Raw genomic sequence first — 24,720 nt, forward strand, 5'->3', positions numbered from 1 at the left:
AACCACTCACCTAACCCCACGAACACACGGCACTCATAAAGAAATATTGTGAAACGGACAAAAAATTAGTATTCAGCCAGTCCAGCTAGCCGAGTTTTTATTCCTCAGCTACATTTGATAACACGTTTACTAACAATCTGGGCGACTAGGGGCTACAGGCAAGAAATGTTTATGACTGTACTCATCTTTTTATTGCCGTTCCAATTGGGAATGGATAGACTATACATGAATAAATTTCATCAATATAGCGATTTATCCGGAATTCTAGGAAAGCCAACCTCCTAAACTGGATAAGATCTCTGGATTTTCCGATTCCGTTAAGAATGAATATCAGTTATTTTCAAGTACAATTCCCGCATAATTGACATGAGACAATGTGTTTCTGCGGAATAATTTACAATAACCATTGTTTTATTCTCAGAATGTCTACATCGGGTACGAGTAACATTGAAAACAATTTAAAATGCGACAAATATAAATCACACGCAACACTCAGGAATAATGTCATTCTACTACGTGCAAGTTTTAAAAAATAACTCGATAATGTAATTGTTAATAAAGCATGTTTGAAATTACTGAAGTTCAATTCACTTCGAATTTATATCATTCCAACGGAACATTTTCATTCCTGAGTTGGTGAACAATGAGAAACGACAAGGTCAGTACAAATGGAGCAAACAAATTGTGCTTTGAATGGATTTTTTTTAATTATATTGTAAATTCGCTTATATGTTTGGAGTGTCACCATGACAGATTTTGAAACACATTTCGTTTAAATAATTGACTCTGAATATTGTCTTTTATCAATACTAATCAACAGATTTATAAAGAAAGAAGCATTCATTATGTTTTATCAGAATAGCATCAACAGAATGAATTAAAAACATTCTGGCTTTCTACTTTTACATGTTGATACAAAAATGTGGGAATATTCCAAAGAAAGGAGGGAAGCCATCAATTTCAAAAAATAATTCTATAAGATGTGTAGACCATGCAGAAAAGTAAGTTTCAGACACAAACTGGAAGAGAAAACCCTCCTGAAACAGCTATTTTTATATACACATTGAATCACACGAAAGAAACATACTTTCGAAACAAATACTTCTATATGAACGCTGAATTATACGAAAAACTTATTTTATTCCTTTAGTATCCCAAACATTCGTGATGGAATCGAATCAGATATCATTCACAGGATTCCTACACAATAAAATTAGTGAAAGAGGTGGAGCACAGTCATCCTCACTGGTAGACATCCGAGAAGAAAAAAGCCAAAGCCTTGCTTTCCCAAAAATAATCTCTCCTAAAAATATAACCTTTCAATTTGAATTAAAAACAGTTTTACACTCGCAGAACAGTTGGGACGATATTATGGTTAAACAATTCCTTTTTACTTTCATTTATTATTCAGTTATTCTGAATAGAATTTAATCTAAATAAGCGTCATTTGTTTATCTCCTACATATCATTTTTGACCTTATTTTAAGAACGTATGTTTTTCCTGGAAAACTACAAAAGTTTCTCCAATACACAAAGTTCAAGATCGAAATGAAATCAGTAATCGCAGACCTATCTCAATCCTCAACAACGTTTACAAACTTCTAGAAACAATCTTGTATAGGCGAATCTGTCGGTTCTCCCGACAAATACGAGTAAAATTGATGATCAACATAGTGATATTAATTACTAGCTATTGCCAGCAGCTTCGTCCGCGTAGAATTTGGTTTGTCACATTAAGTTTCGTGACAATATTTTTTTATTAACCCAAAACTTCAGGTTTAGAACTCCAAAACTGACGAAATTCAATGCAATCTTTGATTCCCTTTCTTGATGCTTATTTACGCCATACAAAGAACCTACCTGCATATTTCAAGATTTTAGATTCAGTTGTACGTTAATATAATAGTGTAAGTCAATCAATAGGTACCCACTTATACAAAATTGAATAGCATCATGCAACTACAACAGTACAGGCAGCCCACACCAAAATAGCTCTCAGGAAGTAAATATTTTTCCGACTTATTCAATATTTATCGTTATATTGTGACCAAGATTACACAAAACCTTTGTGAATTGTAGCCTATATGTTATTCTGATGTATCAGCTGTATTTATGTAACGTTTCATCTAAATCCGTTCAGTCATTTAGCCGTGAATCAAGCTGTTTTTGATCAATAGTTGTGTGAATCGTTAGACCGTAGAGGGCAAGTCGATGTGGTGTACACATATTTCTCTAAAGCATTCGATAGGATCAGCTATAAGTTACTCATTCGTAAACTTTCTTGCGTGGGTTTCAATAAAATTTACTGTCAACTTACTATCATGACTTCTCTTCAAATATGTACTTAGTCTCTAGCGAAGTCCCGCAAGGATCTAATCTTGGCCCCTTATTGTTTTTATTATTATGTGCAGAAAAATAGCAGAATCATAATTCCTGACCGCTTTAGATTGAATGATTCCGTACAGTATGTCTCGTCTTGTGTTTGCAGATCTTTTGCTGGAAAAATCCTCACGTGTTTACTTTGTAGTAAATGTTCGAAAGGTAGCAAAAACGTATGTGATTTTCTGGAACTTCAACTAGGGTTTCCTAATATAACTGATAATCAGTCAGTGCAAAGCGTATAGTTGAATAATCTGCAAATGGAACTTTTAAAACTGGTGATGACCAACTGTTTTGCCAAACATGCGCCAAACTAACTGACTATTATGAGAAAACAAGTACAACTGAGGCACCAGTCAATCTAATAATAACACTGATGATATTCAAACATGACTCAACCCCTGACGGAAGCACTAAACTCTTACGAAGGTTCGAAATAGATGAACACTTCAATCTAGGTGAGCACTATTGTAATTTTCATGCAGTCATTGTTCACTGTGGTTCTGGGGTTGAATGTGGTCATTATTACGCATTGGTCAACGGACTGGTTTGTTTGACGATAGTAGTGTTCTGGCGATGTCTTGAATTTATTGGAGCCTCTGTAGACACCTTACATTTTATTTTATGAAAAAGAGGACATTGGCAGATCAAGATCTTCAGATGATGTGGTGTTGCAGGTTTTTCCGAGTTTTCCAGAAGCTGAAAAAGCAAATGCGCCACTGGAATCAGTGAAGTTCGCCCTGAAGCGACAATTAATTTTTATTGTTGTTTCATAATTTTATGATTTATATTACTTTCTTCTTTATTATACTTTTTTCATACTTTTTCATGCAAAAGGGTACAAACGAACTTGATGTTGAAGTCACCAATCAACTTCATGTGTCGTAATGCGAACAAGCTCTCTGATATCGATATTTTTTGTTGCAGCTTACGTGAAATTAAAAATAAGTCTCATGCGACACTATAGTCAATGAGTATAGAAACGTTCACCATCTTTTATTTTATGGTTTTTCTTTTACTTACGCTTTTCTTTTCTTTTTATCTTACATCAAATAGTATGAAAAACAGTTTTTATCAATCATGTATACTTTGCTTTGTAAATGGAAAACTGTTTGACAATAAACGCTACTATTATTATCATTATCCCGCTTACTAGACTCCAACGATAGCAGGAAGTAATTTCGTCTCTCGAATCCTTCCATCAGACGCCAAAGATAACAGGAAAATACCTCTCCTTCGCCTAGACATTGAATCAGAGCGGTGGACATATTATAGATAATAATAAATATTCTCTCAGAGCCGTCCTGACGGCGGTTCACATTCCCGGATAAAAAAGCCTTGCTGGTGCCGAAGAGAAGCGGTACTTGCGTTTTACGAGTTCATTTAGCAGGAATGGCTGTCGATACTCGAGCTGTAATTACCTTCGTTAACATTCATTGGTCTTTCGGGCCAGATAGATGCGAAACGTCTATTAAGCTATCGTTAGCGAGATGTGACACAGTTTGCGTAATTGGGTACGAGACTCTATTTATTTAAAGTGTAGTTTATCATTCATTAATCGCTATATTATAAACCATTAATTGGCCTGAAAAGATACGAGGCGAATGAGCAAGTTTGGTTGTTGTCCTTTATTTTGTTGTCATTATTTTTCCCATTAGGACAATGCGATATATTAAGAAGGGGTATATGCATAGTAAAATTTAATTTCCCCACTTTTCATAAACCCTACAAAATACAAATAAATAAAACAGAACACAGAATCAGATGATACAAATGCAATACGAATATAAACAGACGGCTCAAAAACCAAAGAAAGCTCACGATGTGGAGTGTACTCCAGATCACTAAGCCTAAGGATCAAGTTGGGGAATGGGAAAAAATACCAGCGTGGTCCAAACAGAACTGGCTGGGATCTCAATCGTCACAAAAAAAAATAAACAGGAAAGGAGTTCCTGGCAAAAACATAACAATCTGCACTGACAGCAGACAAGCCCTATTAGCCTAAAACAGACAACGTGTTACCTCAGGCCTAGTACTAGAGTGCCACCAAGATTTAGCCAAAGCCTCGGTAGATAATAACATTATCCAGAAGTGGATTAAAGGGCACGGCAGGAGTAAAGATAATCGTATTGCCGACTCTTTTGCCAAGTAAGCGGCCGGACTAAGAATTTTAGGACCAAGTGGCACCCACGGCCTGATGACTTCGACAATTGCGGAACTAGTCAAATGTTACACCCATGCTCAATCCCTAACGAGAATGGGATGAAATCAAAGGATGCAATCTTGCCAGGATCACCTTGGGCGACCCTGGGAAGCTGGCACCGAAGAAATATCTGGCGATGACCAGGAAAAATCCACGCTTAACAGTAGGATTTCTGACTGGCCACTGTCAACTAAGGAAACACCTCCATAATATGGGACTAGTGGACACACCTCTATGCAGGATGTGTGAACAGGAAGATGAGACGGTCAGGCACGTCCTATGCGAGTGCCCGGAGTTATTGTCAATAAGAGACTGTGGCTCAGGGTGTGGAGTGTACTCCAGATCACTTAGCCTAAGAATTAAGTGGGGAATGGGAAGAAATACCAGCGTGGTCCAACCAGAACTGGCTGGTATCTCAATCGCCACAAAATAATTAACCAAGAAAGGAATTTCTGGCAAAAACTTAACAATCTGCACTGACAGCAGACAAGCCCTATTAGCCTAAAACAGACAACGTATAACCTCAGGGCTAGTACTAGAGTGTCACCAAGATTTAGCCAAAGCCTCGGTAGATAATAACATTATCCTGAGGTGGGTTAAAGGGCACGACAGGAGTAAAGATAATCGCTTTGCCGACTCTTTAGACAAGGAAGCGGCTGGACTAAGAATTTTAGGATCCAGTGACACCTTCGGCCTGATGACTTCGACAACTGCGGAACTAGTCAAGTGTTACACCCATGCTCAATCCTTAAAGAGATGGGACGAAACCAAAGAATGTAATCATGCCAGGATCACCTTGGGTGACCCTGGGAAGCTGGCGCTGAAGAAATATTTGGCAATGACCAGGAAAAATCTACGCCTAACAGTAGGATTTCTGACTGGTCACTGCCAAGTAAGGAAACACCTCCATAATATGGGGCTAGTAGACACACCTCTATGCAGGATGTGTGAACAGGAAGATGAGACTGTCAAGCATGTCCTATGCGAGTGCCCAGAGTTATCGTCAATAAGAGTGTGTGTTCGGCGAGTCGTGGCCTACACCTGCCGATATAAAGTGACCTGTCCACCTTCCTGGAAAGGACATGATGGAAGATGACCTAGGAGGACAACAATGCGATCTATTAAGACGGGCTATATGCATAGTAAAATTTAATTTCTCCAGTTTTCATTCTAACTGAACACGAAAGAAACTTTTCTGACACTTTTAACGTACTATTTTCAATTTTCACAGGTCTGGGATTCCCCTGAGTAGTCTTCAGCAGTGGTCCGTAAATCATAAATTCTGTCAGTTATTTAAATTTCATATTGATTGTTTATTTTGTTTATTTCATTCATTTAACGGTTATGCAGACAAATTAATGACAAATATTCTTCTTCTTTTATACGGTAATAGTGATTAACACGAAGTGAGAAGTGAGTTACAGAGAAGGATATTTACCTACGTTTGCGAGGATGTCATCGAGGGCGGTAGGCGCCCTCACTGTACATGTGTGACAGGATTGGTGGAACAGGTGGTAACATTACCTGGGTTTTGAGGGATGGAATTTTGAAAGGGTTTTTCTGTGACTGGTTGCACAAGACGATGAAGCTGAGGTGATTTAATTAGAAATTTCCGTAATCAACCAAGCACCAACTTTGAAGGTACAGCATAAATGTTAATATAAAAATAAATCACGTAGAGTCATTTTCTGTATCAGTTAATTTTTTCTATTAATTCAGAAACTTGGCAACGGCTTTTTCTTTCTTTTTCATGCTAAAGTTCCGCCAGCCAATTGAAAAAAACTTCAAAAAAATTTTTAAAAATCCCAAAGCGAAATCAAGCTTGTGGTCGACGTTGTAATATGCATGGGTCGCATCAAACTCAAGCTTGTAGTTGAAGTTATTATTAAGAAATAGAAACAAAAGTTGGGTTCCAGACGGAAAGCTAGTCCTTAAACAGCTGGCTAAAATATCTTAGCACCTTAAATTTACCTAGCTGCTGATAAAGATTGCCAGAATCCTGGCTCGCATATCAGAGGAGTGAATAGACATCCGAGGGTACGAAAATTCGCACCCAGCTCAAAGTTGGTAGGATTTTTCAAAACACCATCATAAATGAAATCTAAAAAAAACCTGGATAAAAATTTACTTGGGGTCAAACGTCACAAAAACGGGGTTTTAGCGATTTTCAGCAAAACGGTAAGTGTTATCATAAAATTAATTTCGACAAAAATTGTAGATCAAATAATTATCTATAAAAAATTTCAATTAATTTTTTCCTAAGATCCACCGTTTCTGAGATATAACGATTCGAAAAGTCGGAAGAGTTTTAAACGTCATACACACGTTTCTGCGCCACCTTTGAGGTTGTAAAGTTGTCGCGTATTTATACGTTAATATCAGCATTGTCTGCAAAGTGTTGAATAAATGTGCAACTTTGTGGTGGTAGCATATGACGAGGACCATGGAAAACTGGAAACGCTCAACATCAATCGGAAACATATTCTTCAAAAGTTTATCTACTTTTGCAAAGTGTCATAATCATGTACTATTTTCACACGCAATAACTGGCTGTGGAGCAAAGTAAACTTCTCTGAAGAGGTGAAATACCTTGGTACTATCCTCGACAGGAAGCTACAAAGTAGATCAAAAAGAGCATATGTGATTTATGAGCAATGTCGAAGGACAGTGAGATGACCCTGGGAAGCTGGCGTCGAAGAAATATCTGGCGATGACTTACGTTTAACAGTAGGATTTCTAACTGGCCACTGTCAACTAGAGAAACACCTCCATAATATGGGGCTAGTGGACACACCTCTAAGCAGAATGTGTGAACAGGAATATGAAACTATCAGGCATGTCCTATGTGAGTGTCTGGAGTTATCGTCAACAAGAGAGTGTGTGTTCGGCGAGTCTTGGCCTACGCCTGCCGATATAAAGGAGATGTCTCCTAAGTGACCTGTCCACCTTCCTAAAAAGACAGGATGGACGATGACCTAGGAGGACAACTCCTCGGGAGGATGTACAATGGGTCACATGTGGACTAAGTGCTGTAGACCTACATTCACCCTCCCTACTCTACGGATACAGAACTGGTTGTGATACGACATCTGCATTTTTCAGTAGGATCAACAGTTTTTTAAATTTACGAAAAACAAGATTTGGTTCAATGTGCTGAAGTTTTTAAAAAGAGTAATTCAATTTCACAAGAAGTTATCACCAATAGAATTCGCTTGCTTCTCTCCAGAAAAAACTACGTGCTCAAAGTTTCAATTTGCATGTTTCGTTGAAAATACTCAAAATTAGCATATAGCCTCTCTTCCTCCAACCTCAGCGGCTGTTCATCAACATCTTTTACGGGTATATTACCAAGTTCAAGTGTGGCTTAGTTATCAACTAGGCCCATTGCATAGCAACCAGAAGAGATCTTGCTTGTTTAACATGGTCATCGAATTTGAGATGTTTGTCTATGAGCACTTTTGAGCACACCTAGGAATTGAGTGCAATCTTTATTTCCTATTACATATTTGCCAAACACAGGTTCATTAATCGAGCATCTGAAGGATAATATGTGGGATTTTTCTGTGTTGAAAAATAATTTGTTAGCATCGCACCACTCTTTTACAATTTTCAAGTCTGTAGATATTATATCATGTAATTCCCCGGTTTTCTTGCCCTAACCATAGTAGTGGTATCGACTGCAAAAAGATTGATTTCACCAGATATTTTGACTTTACTGAGGTCTTTAACATATAATAGGAAAATAATGGGGCCGATCACAGATCCTTGGGGAACTCCTGACGAGATTTTCCTCCTATTCGAAAGTTCCGCTGTTTTAACCATCTGATATTGTCCTGAGAGATATGAATTGAACCATGTGAGTATCACAACTCGGCATCCATACAGTTGAAGTTTTCTTAGCAGTATCATGTGATCAACACAGTCAAAAGCCTTTGTAAGATCACAAAACCCTGCTGGTTATGTTTATCTATTTGATGCTTGAATTTTCCTGGATCTTTTTTACGAAGGTAGTAATGATATTATGAATAAGACAGACTGAAAAATATCATATACATACAAGTCTCCAATCAAGTCGATGATCTGTTGAAAATTCACAGATATTACTACTTTGTTCCCAATATTCAGGACGAATAAAAACATTTGTAATTGTTGAAAAAGTTCCAAATGGCATTAAATAATACTTTCGTGCTGCATTTCATTTCATTATACTGATTTCAGTATAATTGTACTACACGTAACATCACTGTCTCACACTAATCACTGTCTAATGTGAAATGTGGGTGTGTAGTGTGTGTAAATATCTCAACCAGCAGTTTGATTAAACCAGGTTAGCATTCTTATCGGCAATATTTTAATGACCTCAGCAAACACGATACAAATAGATATATTTCGAAAACCTTTTAGCACAGGTATGGTATCATCAAAATAAACAAACGACTGGCGTAAACTTTAATTTGGCTTGCACATCGGCCTACTTTTCGAATAATCTCCTGGCTTACATACCAGCAATTTTTCTTCGCCGATTCCAATCTGAACGTGGAGTAGTTTGCATTTCGAACCGCTATGCAGCACTATCACGAAGTTTGCATCGGCTGGAACGTCGCCAAACGCAAAAATAGTCGGAGTAAACGGTCGATGACGGATGTCGGGTATCTTATCGGGGTAACACGATATTTTAACGGCCCCCGGAGGTGCACACGGTTTGGAGATTGGTTACGAGACTGCATATAGACTTGTGCACATTGCAAATTGCACAAATCAATCTATGCAGAGTACACTGGATTGCTGGTGGACACTGGAAGTCACAGCATTCTGGAAATGACCTCTGACTTCATGCCTCCAACTGTCAACTTGCGAACTGCCTTATACAGTAGTTTTCCCAAGTACAGGAAACTGGATCCTCCAGGGAAAGCAAATATCAAGACAGAGATATCAACCTACCTAGGGTGCTATACGACTGTATTTCAAGCGGAAATCTATGCTATTGAATTGTGTGCGGAGAGATTGATAGAATCCAACCTCACACACAAGTCAATAAAAATTCTCTCGGGCAGTCAAGCGGTGTTAAAAGCTCTTGGCTTCTACCGAGCATTGTCTAACTTGGTATCAATTAGTCAAAAACGATTCTCCTCAATAGGAAGATTTAACAAATTATCTCTGATCTGGATTCCTGGCCACACTGGCCGGAAGGCAATGAGACCGTTGACTCCCTTGCGAAGGAGGGTGCTGCAAGCAGCTTCATCAGACCGAAATCTGTCATTGGCATCGCTTTAGGTTTCGCCAAACAAACATTGAACACCTGGATGGCAAGAAGATTTGAGGACCATATTATATATAAATATATATATATATATATATATATATATATATATATATATATACAGGCTGATTCACGGTGGATGGCACATTAGACGTTTCTGGTGAACCAGACAACGGATCACTTTGAAAATTTAATGGAGGGCATATTCGGACATTCTCTAGCCAACTAAAATATTTTCGACAATGCGGTGTTGCCGCTTCTATTAGAAAGCAGTAGCAACTTTGATTTTTCAAATGGAACACTCTGTATATAATATTATTTTTGGAATCTCCAACAATTGCCCGACAACTTTTCTTGATATTTCCCTATACCTATCTGTTACCGTTTTCGAAATAAAAATTAATTTCAATTTTTTTCTTCGAAAATCATGACTTCTAAAAATGCCGATATCTTTTAGTTAAGAAGTACTATGATATGGAAATTTGGTTTGGAGCTGGGTGATACTTGGACACTTCCCACACGTCAGCCTAATCTCCGTTACTTCAATACAGGGTGGTAAAAAAATACAGTTTTTTCGTTTGCTTGAAAAAGTTGCTGAAATTTGATTATTTTAAATGGAACACCCTGTATATTATTGAAAATTCGGAAAGCTGCTGAAATTTGCTTTCTTTCTATGTATATCATACCTATACCTAACTAGTCAAGTTTCGGACTTATGAACATTTATTTGTGAAAATGTCCCTTCAGAATGGTATTTCCATTCGGTATTTGGTAAGCAGGCCATGATTACTATTTGACAGTAGCGTTGTGACATTCTCCTAATAATATCGACATTTTCGTCACTTCAGAAGTTGCAAATACCTTCAAAACGATGGAACAAAACTATTCAAACGAAGTTATTATGAATTTGTTTATTATTTTTGGACAGTGAAAGTTCAATGAAATGTATCCGAATCTACCGCCAATGAACCTCAAGAAATATATACGAATTCAAAACAATTTCAATATGTTTGAATAAACTTTAAAAAAGCACCAAGAAACTTGAAATTGGAAATATTGATATGAATAATTATAAAAAAGTAAAACAATCATGTGGAATATTTCAAAATATGTTCGAATCGCTGGCCTTTCACTTCCAAGCACTTTAAAATGCGGGTGTTGACTGCTTTCGTGGTGGCAGATCTGATTTCATTGGGATCCAAATCTTCAAATGTTTGGGCAATCCTTTCTAACAATTCATCTCTAGAACGCACGGGTATTTTGTAAACTTTTTCTTTAAACATTCCCCACAAATAAAAATCTAATGGATTAAGATCGGGTCATCTCGCTGGCCAATTCCATGGTCCCAAGCGCCTCATCCACCGATCGTCAAATAGTCTATCCAGTTCTGCGCTCACTTCTCTTGTGCAGTGTTCAGGAGCTCCGTCTAGTTGGTACCAACAGTTTCGATAATCTTCGAGTGGCAGATTATCCACGAAACTGTCTACAGTATTCTCCAAAATATTCAGGTAGCTTCTGGATGTTAATGACTCCTCGTATATCACGTACCTCGATTTGTTGTCCATCAACATGCAGAAGACATTAAAACTAAATTTTTCTTGAAATCCGGCTTCTTTTGTGACGTGAGGATTTTCACTGGACCAATAATGACGATTTTTTCTATTGAAAATCCCTACTCTCGAAAATTTCGATTCATCAGTCCAAATAATTTTATTTAAAAAAAGTGGATCTTCTTGAATGCGTGTCAACAACATTTCACAAAATTCTACTCTCTGTTGAGGATCTTGAGGCTTCATTGCTTGAATTTTGGTGAATTTATAATCATGCATTTTATGTCTTCGCAAGATTCTTTGAACCGATGAATATTTTATACCCAAATCTTCTTCAGCACTTCTTATCGATGACTCGGGAAATGCGTGAAAATATGCTAAGACATTAATCTGGTTGTCTTCGAAAGTTACGGGTCGAGGCAAGTTTCTTGGTGCTTTTAAAGTTGATCCAAATGCATTGAAATTGTTCTGAATTCGTATAAATTTCTTGAGGTTCATTGGCGGTAGATTCGGATACATTTCATTGAACTTTCTACATGTTCTGCTGATAATTTTGTCACACTGTCCAAAAATAATAAACAAATTCATAAGAACTTCGTTTGAATAGTTTTGTTCCATCGTTTTGAAGGTATTTGCAACTTCTGAAGTGACGAAAATGTCGATATTATTAGGAGAATGTCACAACCCTACTGTCAAATAGTAATCATGGCCTGCTTACCAAATACCGAATGGAAATACCATTCTGAAGGGACATATTCACAAATAAATGTTCATAAGTCCGAAACTTGACTAGTTAGGTATAGGTATGATATACATAGAAAGAAAGCAAATTTCAGCAGCTTTCCGAATTTTCAATAATATACAGGGTGTTCCATTTAAAATAATCAAATTTCAGCAACTTTTTCAAGCAATCGAAAAAACTGTATTTTTTTACCACCCTGTATTGAAGTAACGGAGATTAGGCTGACGTGTGGGAAGTGTCCAAGTATCACCTAACTCCAAACCAAATTTCGATATCATAGTACTTCTTAACTAAAAGATATCGGCATTTTTAGAAGTCATGATTTTCGAAGAAAAAAATTGAAATTAATTTTTATTTCGAAAACGGTAACAGATAGGTATAGGGAAATATCAAGAAAAGTTGTCGGGCAATTGTTGCAGATTCCAAAAATAATATTATATACAGAGTGTTCTATTTGAAAAATCAAAGTTGCTACTGCTTTCTAATAGAAGCGGCAACACCGCATTGTCGAAAATATTTTAGTTGGCTAGAGAATGTCCGAATATGCCCTCCATTAAATTTTCAAAGTGATCCGTTGTCTGGTTCACCAGAAACGTCTGGTGAGCCATTTGGAAATTCATACTTTCCTGATCCATTGATTATTCTTCAACATTTTTTTTTATTCAATGAATATATTTGCTAGATGGGTCGAACTATTGCTCTTTTGTTACATATACTTTATAATTATCTTTCAATTTGAATTTTTGATAATTAATTGTTACGATTATGTACAAAAGTAACTTCCCTATTTTCTTGAGCCAAACACATATTTCTATCCAAGTTGAACCAGAATATACATATTTATTGATCTGAGCTCACAATTCTGAGCCCAGCAACGTTGAGAAAAAGATAGATAGATATGTTCAGTCTCTTTTACTTAATTCTGCAAGTATTTTCATTCATTGTATAATATGAAAAATAAAGTTTTTATTGTTGGCTTATTTTTTATTTATTTCCACTTTATTTTCAATGAAATAGCAATTCAGATGGACTTTCGAAAAATTCTGGCAATACCGACAATTATGTTTTTAGATTAATAATCAAGTTTTATCGTCATGTTGACAACGAAAAATAATTTGTCCATGCAATATTAAATAACAAGATTCATAAAGATGAAAAATAAAGTGAAGCTTTACGATCTATATATTCTCTTATATATTGTTTCTGGTCGGTCGGTTCGACGTGGGTGCTTTGTTCACTCACTCGAATTGACCGCCGTGTTGGTCAAGGCCTAGGCTGAATGATCGATTTTCACTTGCGGAGTAATTCTTCGTTAAAGCATGTCCCACACATGCTCGATGGGATTCAGGTCCGGTGATTGTGCTGGCCATGGCAATACATCAACTCCTTCGTTGGTGAGCCAGTCAGTCACTAGACGCGCGACATGTGGACGAGCATTATCGTGCATAAGGTGGAAGTTTTCACCAACAGCACCAGCAAACGGACGGACGATAGGTAGAAGAATGGTATCGAGGTACTGTCGAGGTACTGTCGATTTGGAAAAACGAGATCGGTTTTGCCGCCGATCATGATTCCGCCCCATAGCATTACTGTACCACCTCTGTATGTGTGGACTTCCTGGACGTGTCTCAAACGTTCATTATTTCCAGGTCGTCTCCACAGTCTCACTCGACGAGAATCTGGATGAAATCCAAATCTGGATTCGTCTGTAACCAAAACTGTGGCCCAATCATTTGCATCCCAGTTTTGATGTTCTTGACACCACTTTAATCTTCTACCGCGATTGCCTCTCGACAAACGTGGACATCTAAGTGGCCTTCTGTTGTGGAGATCTGCTTCATGCCGTCGATTTCTGACAGTATCACGACCAATGGTTACCTGGTGCGTCTGCTGCAACACGTTAACCAACTCAGGTGCTGTGATTGTCGATTGTCTTCTTGCGGTTAAGACCAAAAATCGGTCTTGAACTGTAGTTGTAGCGCGTCCTCGCCCTGGATGTTGTTCGGCTGGACTGCCAGTTTCACGGAAACGCCGCCACAATCGACTGATAACACTTTGGGAGACCCCCAAACGAAGTTTGAGGAGTGCCTAGAAGATGACAGTACTACCAACTGTCGAAAGCGCTCGCAGATAATTAATTAAGATATAAAGCTTCCTTTTTGTAAAATATAATATTGAAATACTGAAAATAAAAGAAAATTAGTTGCATCATTCAAAATATATATATATATATATATATATATATATATATATATATATATATATATATATATATATATATATATATATATATATATATATTGTGATTCTTATGTAATCAAAATGATTATTAAATAACAAAATTAGCTAGTTCCCTAACTATTTCATTAAAGGGAAACTGCTGGAAGGTAGGGTGCACTATATCGTTTACTTGAACTATACTAATGTGTGAACTTGTATACCTAATCAGGAAACACTTCCGTACATCATAAATTTAACATCTGATGACAGTTCTCACTTTCTGTGTGTGTGTGTTTTTTTTTGTGTTTGTTTCGTAAGTACTTGGGATACAGATTCCATCAAATGGGACTGCATATAACTTTCCAGATCATTTGGCAGCTGGAGTACACGTTTTAACACATGCATTTTCATGAGGAGATATCTCCAAAATTCAATTGCACTATTGACCGTTAAAAAAATTGGAGGAAAATAAATAACTGTAGAACCAGCCCTGGAAAAAACCTAACGTTTTTCAAACAGAATGTTGCACTACCTCATTACCCTTTGCAAGTTTGGCATTGGCTGGTGCGTTACATCGGAAAAGGAGGTTTTATCAAGTGGATCCAAGATCAACAGATTCAACGCCATGATATTTTTTCTTTCTACAAAATATCCTTTGAAAGTATAAATGAATCGCGACTGATAGTTTTTGTCTTCTGACAAATGGGAGGGTTCAAATTCAAATTACCATTCTTTTGGATTCCAAAATATCGGAAGTAGCAAGTTTGTTATATAAAGAAGGCTTTTTATCATGTTCAGAGTAAAAGCTAATGGATTACTAATAACAATAATTTCACTACAACTTTTCAAGTTACATGAAATAATCACGTTTTCTACCCAGTATTAGGTACTGGTTATATACACTATCCTCACAATATTCTTTAATGATACTTTAACTAACTAATGATTACAGTAGTTGACGCTGTGTAATGACTATATTATTCAGGTTTTTTTTATATTGTGGTGACCTCTGACCTGTTGGTCAGAGCAAAGGCACTTGGAATCGGGTCATGAAATAAATGATGCAGAAGAATTGGAACTATGAATATTGTACATTACGCGAATTGTTCGAAAATAAAAGCATCAATTAAAATTGTTGAGATATTCAACTAATGAGAAGCAATTAAATTCTGTGAGCATTTTCCAAAAGAGACAACTAGAGAGCTGTTTCCGTTCACCCATCGCTTTTGATGTTGACCGCAGTAGTAGACGAAAAGTAAACAAAGACAATAGGACTAAACTTTTATGTGAAATGAAGTTATGAGAAGAGCCAAGTTGCATGTGAAAACAACTGAAAAAAAAATGTTCAAAAAATAGATAACCCTAATTAGATAATCAGGCTGTTACCTACTTTTAGGAAAAACGAAAAAAATGAATGTATATCACGGTCTAATTTAGAGTTATGATTGGACTTTTTTACATGCGGAAAACGTCATTTGAAATATTACCAGTTACATGATAATAAAAAAAAGAACTCGTAATACTATATCTATAACAAATCGATATGACCCAGAACCAACATTATATAACATTAACCGCTATTAGTTCTACGTGAAATTTGCCATCTTGATTTGGGCTTTCAAAACCTAACCGAATAATCGATTATTTTATATTACATAATATTGAAAAAGTATGAAAATCATTTCATTTCAAGGTCCCGTGTTAAGAGTCGAACAGAATATCCATAAATGGTTATTGTGAATGGACTGATCCTTTACTCGATGAAAATGAATAACACTATCAATGATAATAAATAAATTAGTTTATTATTATCATAGATACATGATTATAGTCGTTACAGAGCCATCTTAGTCCGAAAAAAAATAATGACCCAGTGAGTGACCACTTTTCCATATAATTTTGTTGGGTGTTACTCTCCATTTCAAAGTTGATCCTGTAACAGGGGTTGCTTTTACCTTTGGGGTGGATGCTACCCCTTCTTAAAGGTGAAAAATGTTTCATTGAAAAAAATAATCATCGGTGAAAATTTAGTTTGTGAAAAAAGTATGGAATGATAGCTTATTGGAAGTTATTTCTTATTCGTCAGAGGCCAAAGTTGGAAGAAAATTTCGGAAAAATGAAGAAAGTGCTTGAAAAAACTTATGTGAAAATCACCACCTAATTACCACTTCATAATTCACTCAATTTATGTAATATGGCCGGTTTGAGGTGCTTACTTTCGGATAAGTTTGAGCTTGAAAATGTTGCAAATAATTTCCTTTTCTTCAGAGTCACTCAAAAACTGTTATTTATAGGCGAAGTAAAAGTGAAATGTGTATTCATCAATGATCAAATTGATATTTTTCGAGTTATTTTTAAAAACGGCCATTTTTGCATAGTTAGGGATTACATACATGCTCTTGCACTTCAAGCTCAATTTTTTTTCGAAATTAAGCACTTCAAACTTCTGAATAAAACTGAAAGTATGAAGAATTATGAAGTCGTAGTCATTATTTTCAATTGGGATGTTAATTGGGGGGTGATTATCAGACTTTTTCATCTCCAAAAAATAGGAATCACCAATTTTTTGTCATAACTCCCCTGGTTTTGATATTTCAAACTTTTTCAAAAAACAAAAATGAAAATTTGTTCAAAGCACTTCAAGAAAGAACATTTGATGCCGAAAAATGCATTGTTTTTGGATACTTCACGTTGAAATTTTTAATTTTGGCATTTGACAAATAAAAACCAACCTTCAACAAGCTATTACTCCATTTGTATTGGGTCTACAGACACTATAAACTCACTTTTTTTTTTTCATCAATTACAAACTACATTTTTACATGACCGATTTTTTTTGATAAAGTACCTACTTTTGAGTTTTTCGCAAAAAAACCGTCTGAAAACGTGGATTTATTGGCGGAAATATTGTTCACTAGCAAATAAGTCGAAAAATAAGTATCGATTTTCAAAGAAAAATTGATAGAACGAGATTTGCTTAGAATTAGTGAACTCATTCATTCCCAGGCTTATTTTCAATGGCTCATTTTTCACCCTAGAGAAAGGGTGGCATCAACCCTTAAGGTAAAATTAGCCCCTGCTGAAGGGTCAACTATCTACCGATGAATTACTTCAAAATTCTTTCAATTATGTAGGTATTTGTGAACAGTTTATATGAGAATAGTCATTGAATTTTATGGTAAATATACATTTTTAAAACTTTTTTCAGATTAACTGAATTGCGCCTTATTATTTTATTAAGGTATTATTAGAAAAAAATAGAAAAAACGCATTTTTATCAGTTTCGAAGCCCAATTTTCAGCTCGTCAGACACTGATATTAATTCCAAATAAGTCCTTTCACGATTCAAAAATTATTGTGAAAGCCTATACTTTGTCCAACCAAGCAACAGAGCGCTCCAAAACATTATTTTGTATAGGGCACGTGATCTCCCAGACAAGGCTGCGGCTGGGTATAGGAATTTTTTTAGGCGGAGTGTAGGGACATAAATTAGCAGTTTCTTCGTCCGTATCAGTATTTTGAAGTTTAAAATACCATGTATGTACTCACCACAGGTGTTAAAATGTAACTGACCACTCCGGCACTGTAACAATGAATTCCGACAGCCGATTGCAGTTGAATCTGATTAGCCAGAGTAAGAAGGCTTGTTTATTTCACCCAATAGATGCAAATGTGCGTGGTAATCATGCTTTGATCACGTATCTATCTTTGTTCGGGTTACTTTGTTTGTTGGATGGGTATAGTTTAGATACACCCATTTGTATTATTACAATAAATCTGAAAAATAATTGAGCCTCATTAAACAGTAAATTTTTGTGAAATAATTTCTAAATGTAGCACTGAGTGACAATGACCAACATTATTTTTCACTATGTATCAGTCAGTAAATACCCTGTTCAACCTGTTCAACCCATGACCTTTGACAGATACAGATAATGAAAACCGCTCATTGACGTTTATGGTAAATGGGATTGCTCCTATTATAATAATGAGTATATAATGCGGAATGAACTACCTGCCGGCCAACCCAAAATGGACACCTGTTTGAAGTGCCGTAAGAAAAGGCAACATAAATATTCAGTGGGTCGTGAATAGTAGACAACAATGAGTAAAATGAATCTTTCTTGATCAACCGAGCCCTTGTTCCTTCTTATTCAACATAGAACACAGCTTCGATTGTGGAATTAATTCGATTTCCATAATTATAATAATAAATAATAGTTCAGCAGTGAAATATTTGTTCATAATAGAGAAGTGGAGACTGAAAGGAGACTGAATAGAAAAATTGAAATATTCTACCCAAAAATTTTTGTATTTTCTTTATTAGATCTACAGGGTGATTCAAAAGTACTTTGACAAACTTCAGGAGGTGATTCCTCACAATATTCTAATATGAATTGTCCAAATAAAAAACTGTCCGGAAACGCTTCGTTTCCAAGATACAGGATGTTGAAGTTTTATTTTTATTTTCGTTTTTTTCAAATAACTTTTGAAATACTGAACTTAATTAAACGAAACTTGGTAATAGGAGGTTTTTGAGGTATCGAATTCGATCCTGATGTTCTTATGGCTCTTACTCGTAGGGGGCGCCACCTACACGTCTTTTTCTTTTTTAAAGATTCATAACTTTTTTGGGCGTACTTCTAGCACATTTTTCAGTAAAAAAATCGATTCCTCTATCATATCTACGTAAATAAGCTATCCTTGTTACTAGTCGCTGTAAGCAACCATTTTCTAAATATTTGGACTTGAAAACTTCAAGTCGATTATTTGATAATCGATGCATGTTGAAGTTATTAAGAATATTTTGCATTTTTCACAAGAATGCTTTGGAAATAAATTTGACGTTTGTGAGTAGTTTTGGTAATTACATATTTGTGACAGTTAGACGTTTTGTTGAAGTTTACGTAAGTAGAAGTAGAAAACACTTATTTTGAAAAAATGGATTATTTAAACAATAATGCACACTTAGCCGATATGCATTTCGTTTATGGCCTTGCGAATGACAATGCGCGCGAAGCAAAACGTATTTACCAGGATCGATTTCCTAATCGAGAACTGCCTTCAGCTCCAACATTTGCTAGTCTCCACCGTCGTTTGGCAGAAACAGGTAGCTTTAAGAGGGCAGCTGATATTATTGGAAGACCACGAGCAGTCCGAACCCCAGAATTGGACACATTACTATGTGTCAATGGTTTTTGAGAAAATTGGCTGGAAATCCTCAATATTTAAGATATGTACTCTTCATGGACGAGGCAAACTTCTCCCGAAATGCTATCACAAGCTTTCATAACAACCATGTTTGGGCTCTCGAAAATCCGCACGCAGTTAGTGAAAGGCATTATCAGTATCAATTTTCTGTAAATGTATGGGCCGCAATAATTGATAATTACTTGATAGGTCCTTTCTTTCTTCCACTCCGACTGAATGGCGCAACTTACAAACACTTTTTAGAAAATGAATTGCCGGGACTACTTCAGAATGTACCATTAGAAATTCGTATCCGCATGTGGTCCATGCATGATGGGACTCCGGCCCATTTTAGCGTTGTAGCCAGGGAATTCCGTAACACAGTCTATCCAAATCGATGGATCGGTAGGGGTGTAGAAGAACCTAACCAGGCGTGGGCACCAAGGTCCCCAGATCTAAACCCGATAGATTTTTATTTTTGGGGACATTTGAAGTCACTAGTTTATAAGACTCCAGTAGTGAACGAGGAAGATCTAAGAAACCGAATAGTAGACGTCTGTGAAACAATAAGAAACACACCAATAATTTTTGAGCGGGTACGAGATTCAATGACTAGACGACTTTCTGCCTGTATCTTCGCTACAGACATTCATGCAATTTTTCTTCACTCAGAAAACTTGCACAAATGCCACCATCGTCGTGATATTAGCTAGGAAAGTAGTTGTTTTTCGTTACGATTTTGCCACTCAAAATATTTATATTCTTATAATACCTGCTCATCTTTTCTCTCCTCAACACAATCAATTGGCATCATTTTGATCAGCGATTTTTGTTTTTTTTTACCATGAATTATGTTATTTACTACGAAATCAGCCCCGAGTTTCTTGCCAGAAGACATTAAAAACAATTCCTTGGGAGTGAGTTACGCTGTGTGGCATACAATATACAATAAACTCCCAGCCAACCGCAACTTTTTACTACCCAGTCATTCCTCAATATCTCGAATATGCCGTAACCGTCATCCGAGAATCGCAACATTGATGAATAATGAACAATAATGGCGGAAGATAACGCTCAAAAACATTATCGGATAATTTACGAGCGTTCCGCTCCCAATACACCACGGAATATAACAAAAGCCGAACGTAATTAATGTTCATTAACGGCGCGTTCGATATATACCGATTCTGATGCCGCCGAAACTGCAGAAATCGTCTGTCTCGAGTCTCAAGTTACCTCCGCATGCTGGCCCATAAATTTTCTCGCGATAGTCAATCGAACAAAGCGCAGAGTAGGCCGTGTGTAGCGCAACTTCAGGGCAGGGTTGCCAACGCTGTTAATGGAATACAATCTGGATACTTTTATTGGTTGCAGAAAATTTCACATTACTTACAAAATAAATCACTGCAGTTATTTGCATACCTATATTATTTTGAAAATATTTCAAATTCAAATGTTGTTACGTTATTCATTGCATATGAATAAAAAATAGTTGTCCTTGAGTTCGGGTTGAACCGCGTCTGATGTTTTGTATTCGACGTTTCGGCTCCCATTTTTGAGCCATTTTCAAGAATTTGATGTGACTTGACGCCGGGGCCTCAATCTGCCTACTCTCCAGGTCTCGTCGCGAGTTTTCCCTAAGGTCTCAATCTGCCTACTTCTTATATAGTTCAATCTATATCTATATTACACCTGGATCGATTGAATACACAATTCCATTCAATGTGAACTTAATTATAAAATGATTAGCCATGCCATGCGTAACTGTGCAAGAATGCGGGTAACTTGTATAGGTAACTTTAACAGCAGATATGAGCTTGGTTCCTTTGAGGTACTAAGCGAATTGTACATATACATGATGTAAGGGTAAGAGATGCCGTAGAGGCATCTTTGTTGTACAGATAATTGTAATATTTACTTACTATTTGACTTCAAAGAGTGACCAGTCATATTATTCCAAATTTCCAGAGATCCGCTATCAAAGAAAAATTGCTTTACTTGAAGTGCCCAGTTATATTTTGCGTCATTCGTATTCATTAATCTTATTTGTTGTTCAAAACAAAGTCTTGGATAACGATCACTCTCCATGGTAAGAATCTTGTTCAACTAGCTGAAGGTAATTTCCAAACGTACTACTGCGTTGGGTGTCTTATTAGGCACTAAAATTCTCAAAGAGTTATGACTATCGACAGTGCAGATTTCATTGAGGTGGCGTCCGCTAGAGATCTATACTGGAACCACTATTGTTTTGATTTCTATAAATTATCTCTCCTCTTTTCTTCATCTAAATAATATTCTGACGTTACAAAACCTATTTTGCTTTAATTCTCGTAAGAATAATTTGATGATTTCTTCTAGAATGACTGAATGGCATTAAATAAACCCACCGTAAATGAAAATAATGAGCAGGGATGATACCTGTTTGAATCAGAGGCGGCTCGTCAGAAGAGGCAAGGGAGGCTTAGCCTTCCCATAAAATTTAAGGCATCAATAAAACTCAAACGCACCGCCCATGAATGAATAACGAATAAACCATCAACCCGAAATAATAAAGCCATACGTTGCAAGGGAGCCAAGCCTCCGACCGCTTTAAAATCCACAGGCTCCACGAGACCGATCCAATTAGCGACATACGCCCCGATTTGTAATTTCAGTTGCAGAAATTATAGCGTTAGAGGAGGCTAGCCTCCAGTTGGTCTCCGTTAGTGTACGACTGCGTTTGTTTTTTATTTAATTATCCGGACGGGATGCCGTGACGGACCGCGACTGAAAAATATTTCGGTAAATCGTTTTAGTGTTTCGTGATAATAATTGTTATTTGTGTATAAAGCAGGCAGTATCGTATTATAGCAGTGCTTTTTGGTAATATTTTTAATGTGTTTTTGAAGTGTTTTCTTTCAATTTCAAGGTGTTTTCAGGTTTTCACTTTTCGGTAAGTTTTTTTTCATTGAGTATGGATAAGTTGGACGAAATTAAAAAATCTAACGATATAGTCGATTGTTTGCTGACAAATGATTTTAAGTCTTTATCTTACGATATTAAATTTTACATTATTAAAAGACTGGGAAGGCCTCAACCAAATTTGATTTCAATTAAAACGTCAGTAGCCATTTTTCGGGCACCTCAAAAACCATCCAAAATGAGCTTATCGACAGTGTTGCATATATTATTAAGGAAAATATAAGAAAGGAGATTGAAAGTATTTCTTTTTTTTTGCATGTAATATTGATGAAACTACCTATATTACCTGTACATCACAACTTTCAATCGTTTTTAGATATTTCAAACATGGTAATGTGGTGGAACGTTTTATGGGTTTTCATGATGTTTCATCTAGGCGCACAGCTGACGATTTGTTTAATTTTTTAATTCGTACGTGTGACACCTATAATTTTAGGCAAAAGTTAATTGCGCAAACCTATGATGGGGCTGCGATCATGGGCGGCCATTTAAATGGTTTACAAACTAAAATAAAGTCCATAGCACCTCATGCACTTTTTACGCATTGTCATGCCCATGCCCTAACTTTAATACCAAGCAAAGCGTGCAACAACATAAAAATTTTCGCGCCTCCGGCGGGCTTTTCTGTGTGTGTATATAGTCTTTATGACTTTAGCCTCCCCTGTTCTCCAATGCACGAGCCGTCACTACTTCCAACGCAAAAGTTCACTATATTTTGTTTTCGTTTTTTACGTGTAGAAAGAGAAGAAGTCTTTATAAGTTCAATGGAAAAAATTCAAAGTGGTAGTTTAGAATCGTTTGCGCATATTTCCACTGTGAAAACATGTAACATGAAACATAGAAAATGCAATCATAAAAAAAAATCAACTTGAATAACTATGTCAATGGCACTTATTCATATTTGTGCTATTACTTGTTTGCAAGGATAACAATCCGACAACTGATACATAATGATTACTGACTATTCTTGTTTTTGTCCAACAACCAACGAAAGCTACCGATAACTTATTTACCTTTCTTTAGTCACGAATTACCGCAAACCGGGCGAACTCCCTACAAATCAGGAATTACTGGCAGGCTGGCAACCCTCCTTAAAGGGGAACTGCTATTTGGAGCGACCGATAGACGCACACATACGCTCCGCTGTGTCAGTCACCCGGTCGGCCGGGTCGGTCGGTCGGACGAATCTCCCGAAGCGCCTACACTCTTCATGCGGCAGCGGGGCGTGTCCGAACTTGCAACTAACATTTTACGTATACCTGAAAGAGCTTCAGTCGCGGCGACGTTGCCACGTCATACGGCGGGCGTGGGAATGATCAGGATACCGAATTGCGGAAGTCTGAGCTAGATGAGGGTGACAAAATAAAAATATTTACAGTTCGACGCGGTAAACAAGGGAGTTGAACAGTCCAAAAGTCGAAGTCACACAAGATAAGATCAAATTCTTGCCAATAAATTACAGTTGTTGATGAAAAAAACAAAATTGTGTTGAGGGTGTTCAAAAAGTTGAAAATTCAAATTTTCCACGAGAGCAAACGGCCCTCGTTTTGAAGTTTTCAGCGAAATACTATTTAAGACAATTGTTCAATATCGTCTCCAGTAATTTTGGTTTTCATTTAGTTTGGATAGCAAAAAATTTTGGCGGCTTCAAGATTACATTTCATTTGAAATTTTGGTTCGTGTAATTTTGATTTTGTAAGTATATTGGAAGACTGAACTGAAACTTCTGGCCTAGATCGAATACAAAAACAAACACTACACCAACAAAGTTGATCTATACACGTCACATCAGCTTGAATATTTGTTTGGAGGAGAACTAGTTTTTATTTGAAGTTCATACCCGTAACTTCAACTTTGTTAAGCGGTGATTGTACAATGAATATCTGTATATTCCAAAAGGAATATTTATAAGAGAGATTTTTTGGAGAAAAAGCCTTTTTGACTTTTTTTTCTGACTGATTCGGCCACTACTTGATGAAGATCCATTATAATTTCAAAAACTACACCTCACGATTTGATCTCGACAAACTTTATTTGAAAAATATATCACATGTTTCGCTGGCACAGTAGCTTTATCAATGGCATTAGGAGGGGCATTGAATAGCATTAATAACAAATACCAAGCGTCACATATCATAAAATTAGAATTTTTGAAAGAAGGTAGTTTTACGAATGAATTAGAACTTGTGAAATCAATACGCAGTAAAATTAACGA

At 36.5% G+C, this 24,720-nt stretch overlaps 2 protein-coding genes across 9 annotated transcripts in view; one reads left to right on the top strand and one right to left on the bottom strand.

Moving 5' to 3' along the window:
• The window catches only part of LOC111511070 (Lysine demethylase 3), a 701,967-nt gene that overhangs the window by 156,345 nt on the left and 520,902 nt on the right, over nt 1-24,720 (bottom strand). The gene's annotated exons all lie outside the window — the stretch shown is intronic.
• LOC141485720 (uncharacterized) overlaps nt 513-24,720 on the top strand; it is a 302,145-nt gene continuing 277,937 nt past the window's right edge. For 4 of the 8 annotated variants that reach the window (XR_012467376.1, XR_012467379.1, XM_074183023.1 and 1 more), the window contains exon 1: nt 513-658. Coding sequence is in view for 2 of the 8 variants with exons in the window: in XM_074183023.1 (XP_074039124.1) it covers nt 644-658 (15 nt within the window). In the remaining 6 variants the exon portion in view is untranslated. Of the gene's footprint in view, nt 659-2,411; nt 2,838-23,223; nt 23,893-24,720 lie in introns of those variants that run through there. The other 4 variants (XR_012467377.1, XR_012467380.1, XR_012467381.1 and 1 more) reach the window with 2 other exon arrangements.

This window comes from Leptinotarsa decemlineata, unplaced genomic scaffold (assembly GCF_025532065.1).
Source record: "Leptinotarsa decemlineata unplaced genomic scaffold, Ldec_3_MD MMD2_tig00026330_RagTag_RagTag, whole genome shotgun sequence".
In the NCBI taxonomy this organism is placed as follows: domain Eukaryota; kingdom Metazoa; phylum Arthropoda; class Insecta; order Coleoptera; family Chrysomelidae; genus Leptinotarsa; species Leptinotarsa decemlineata.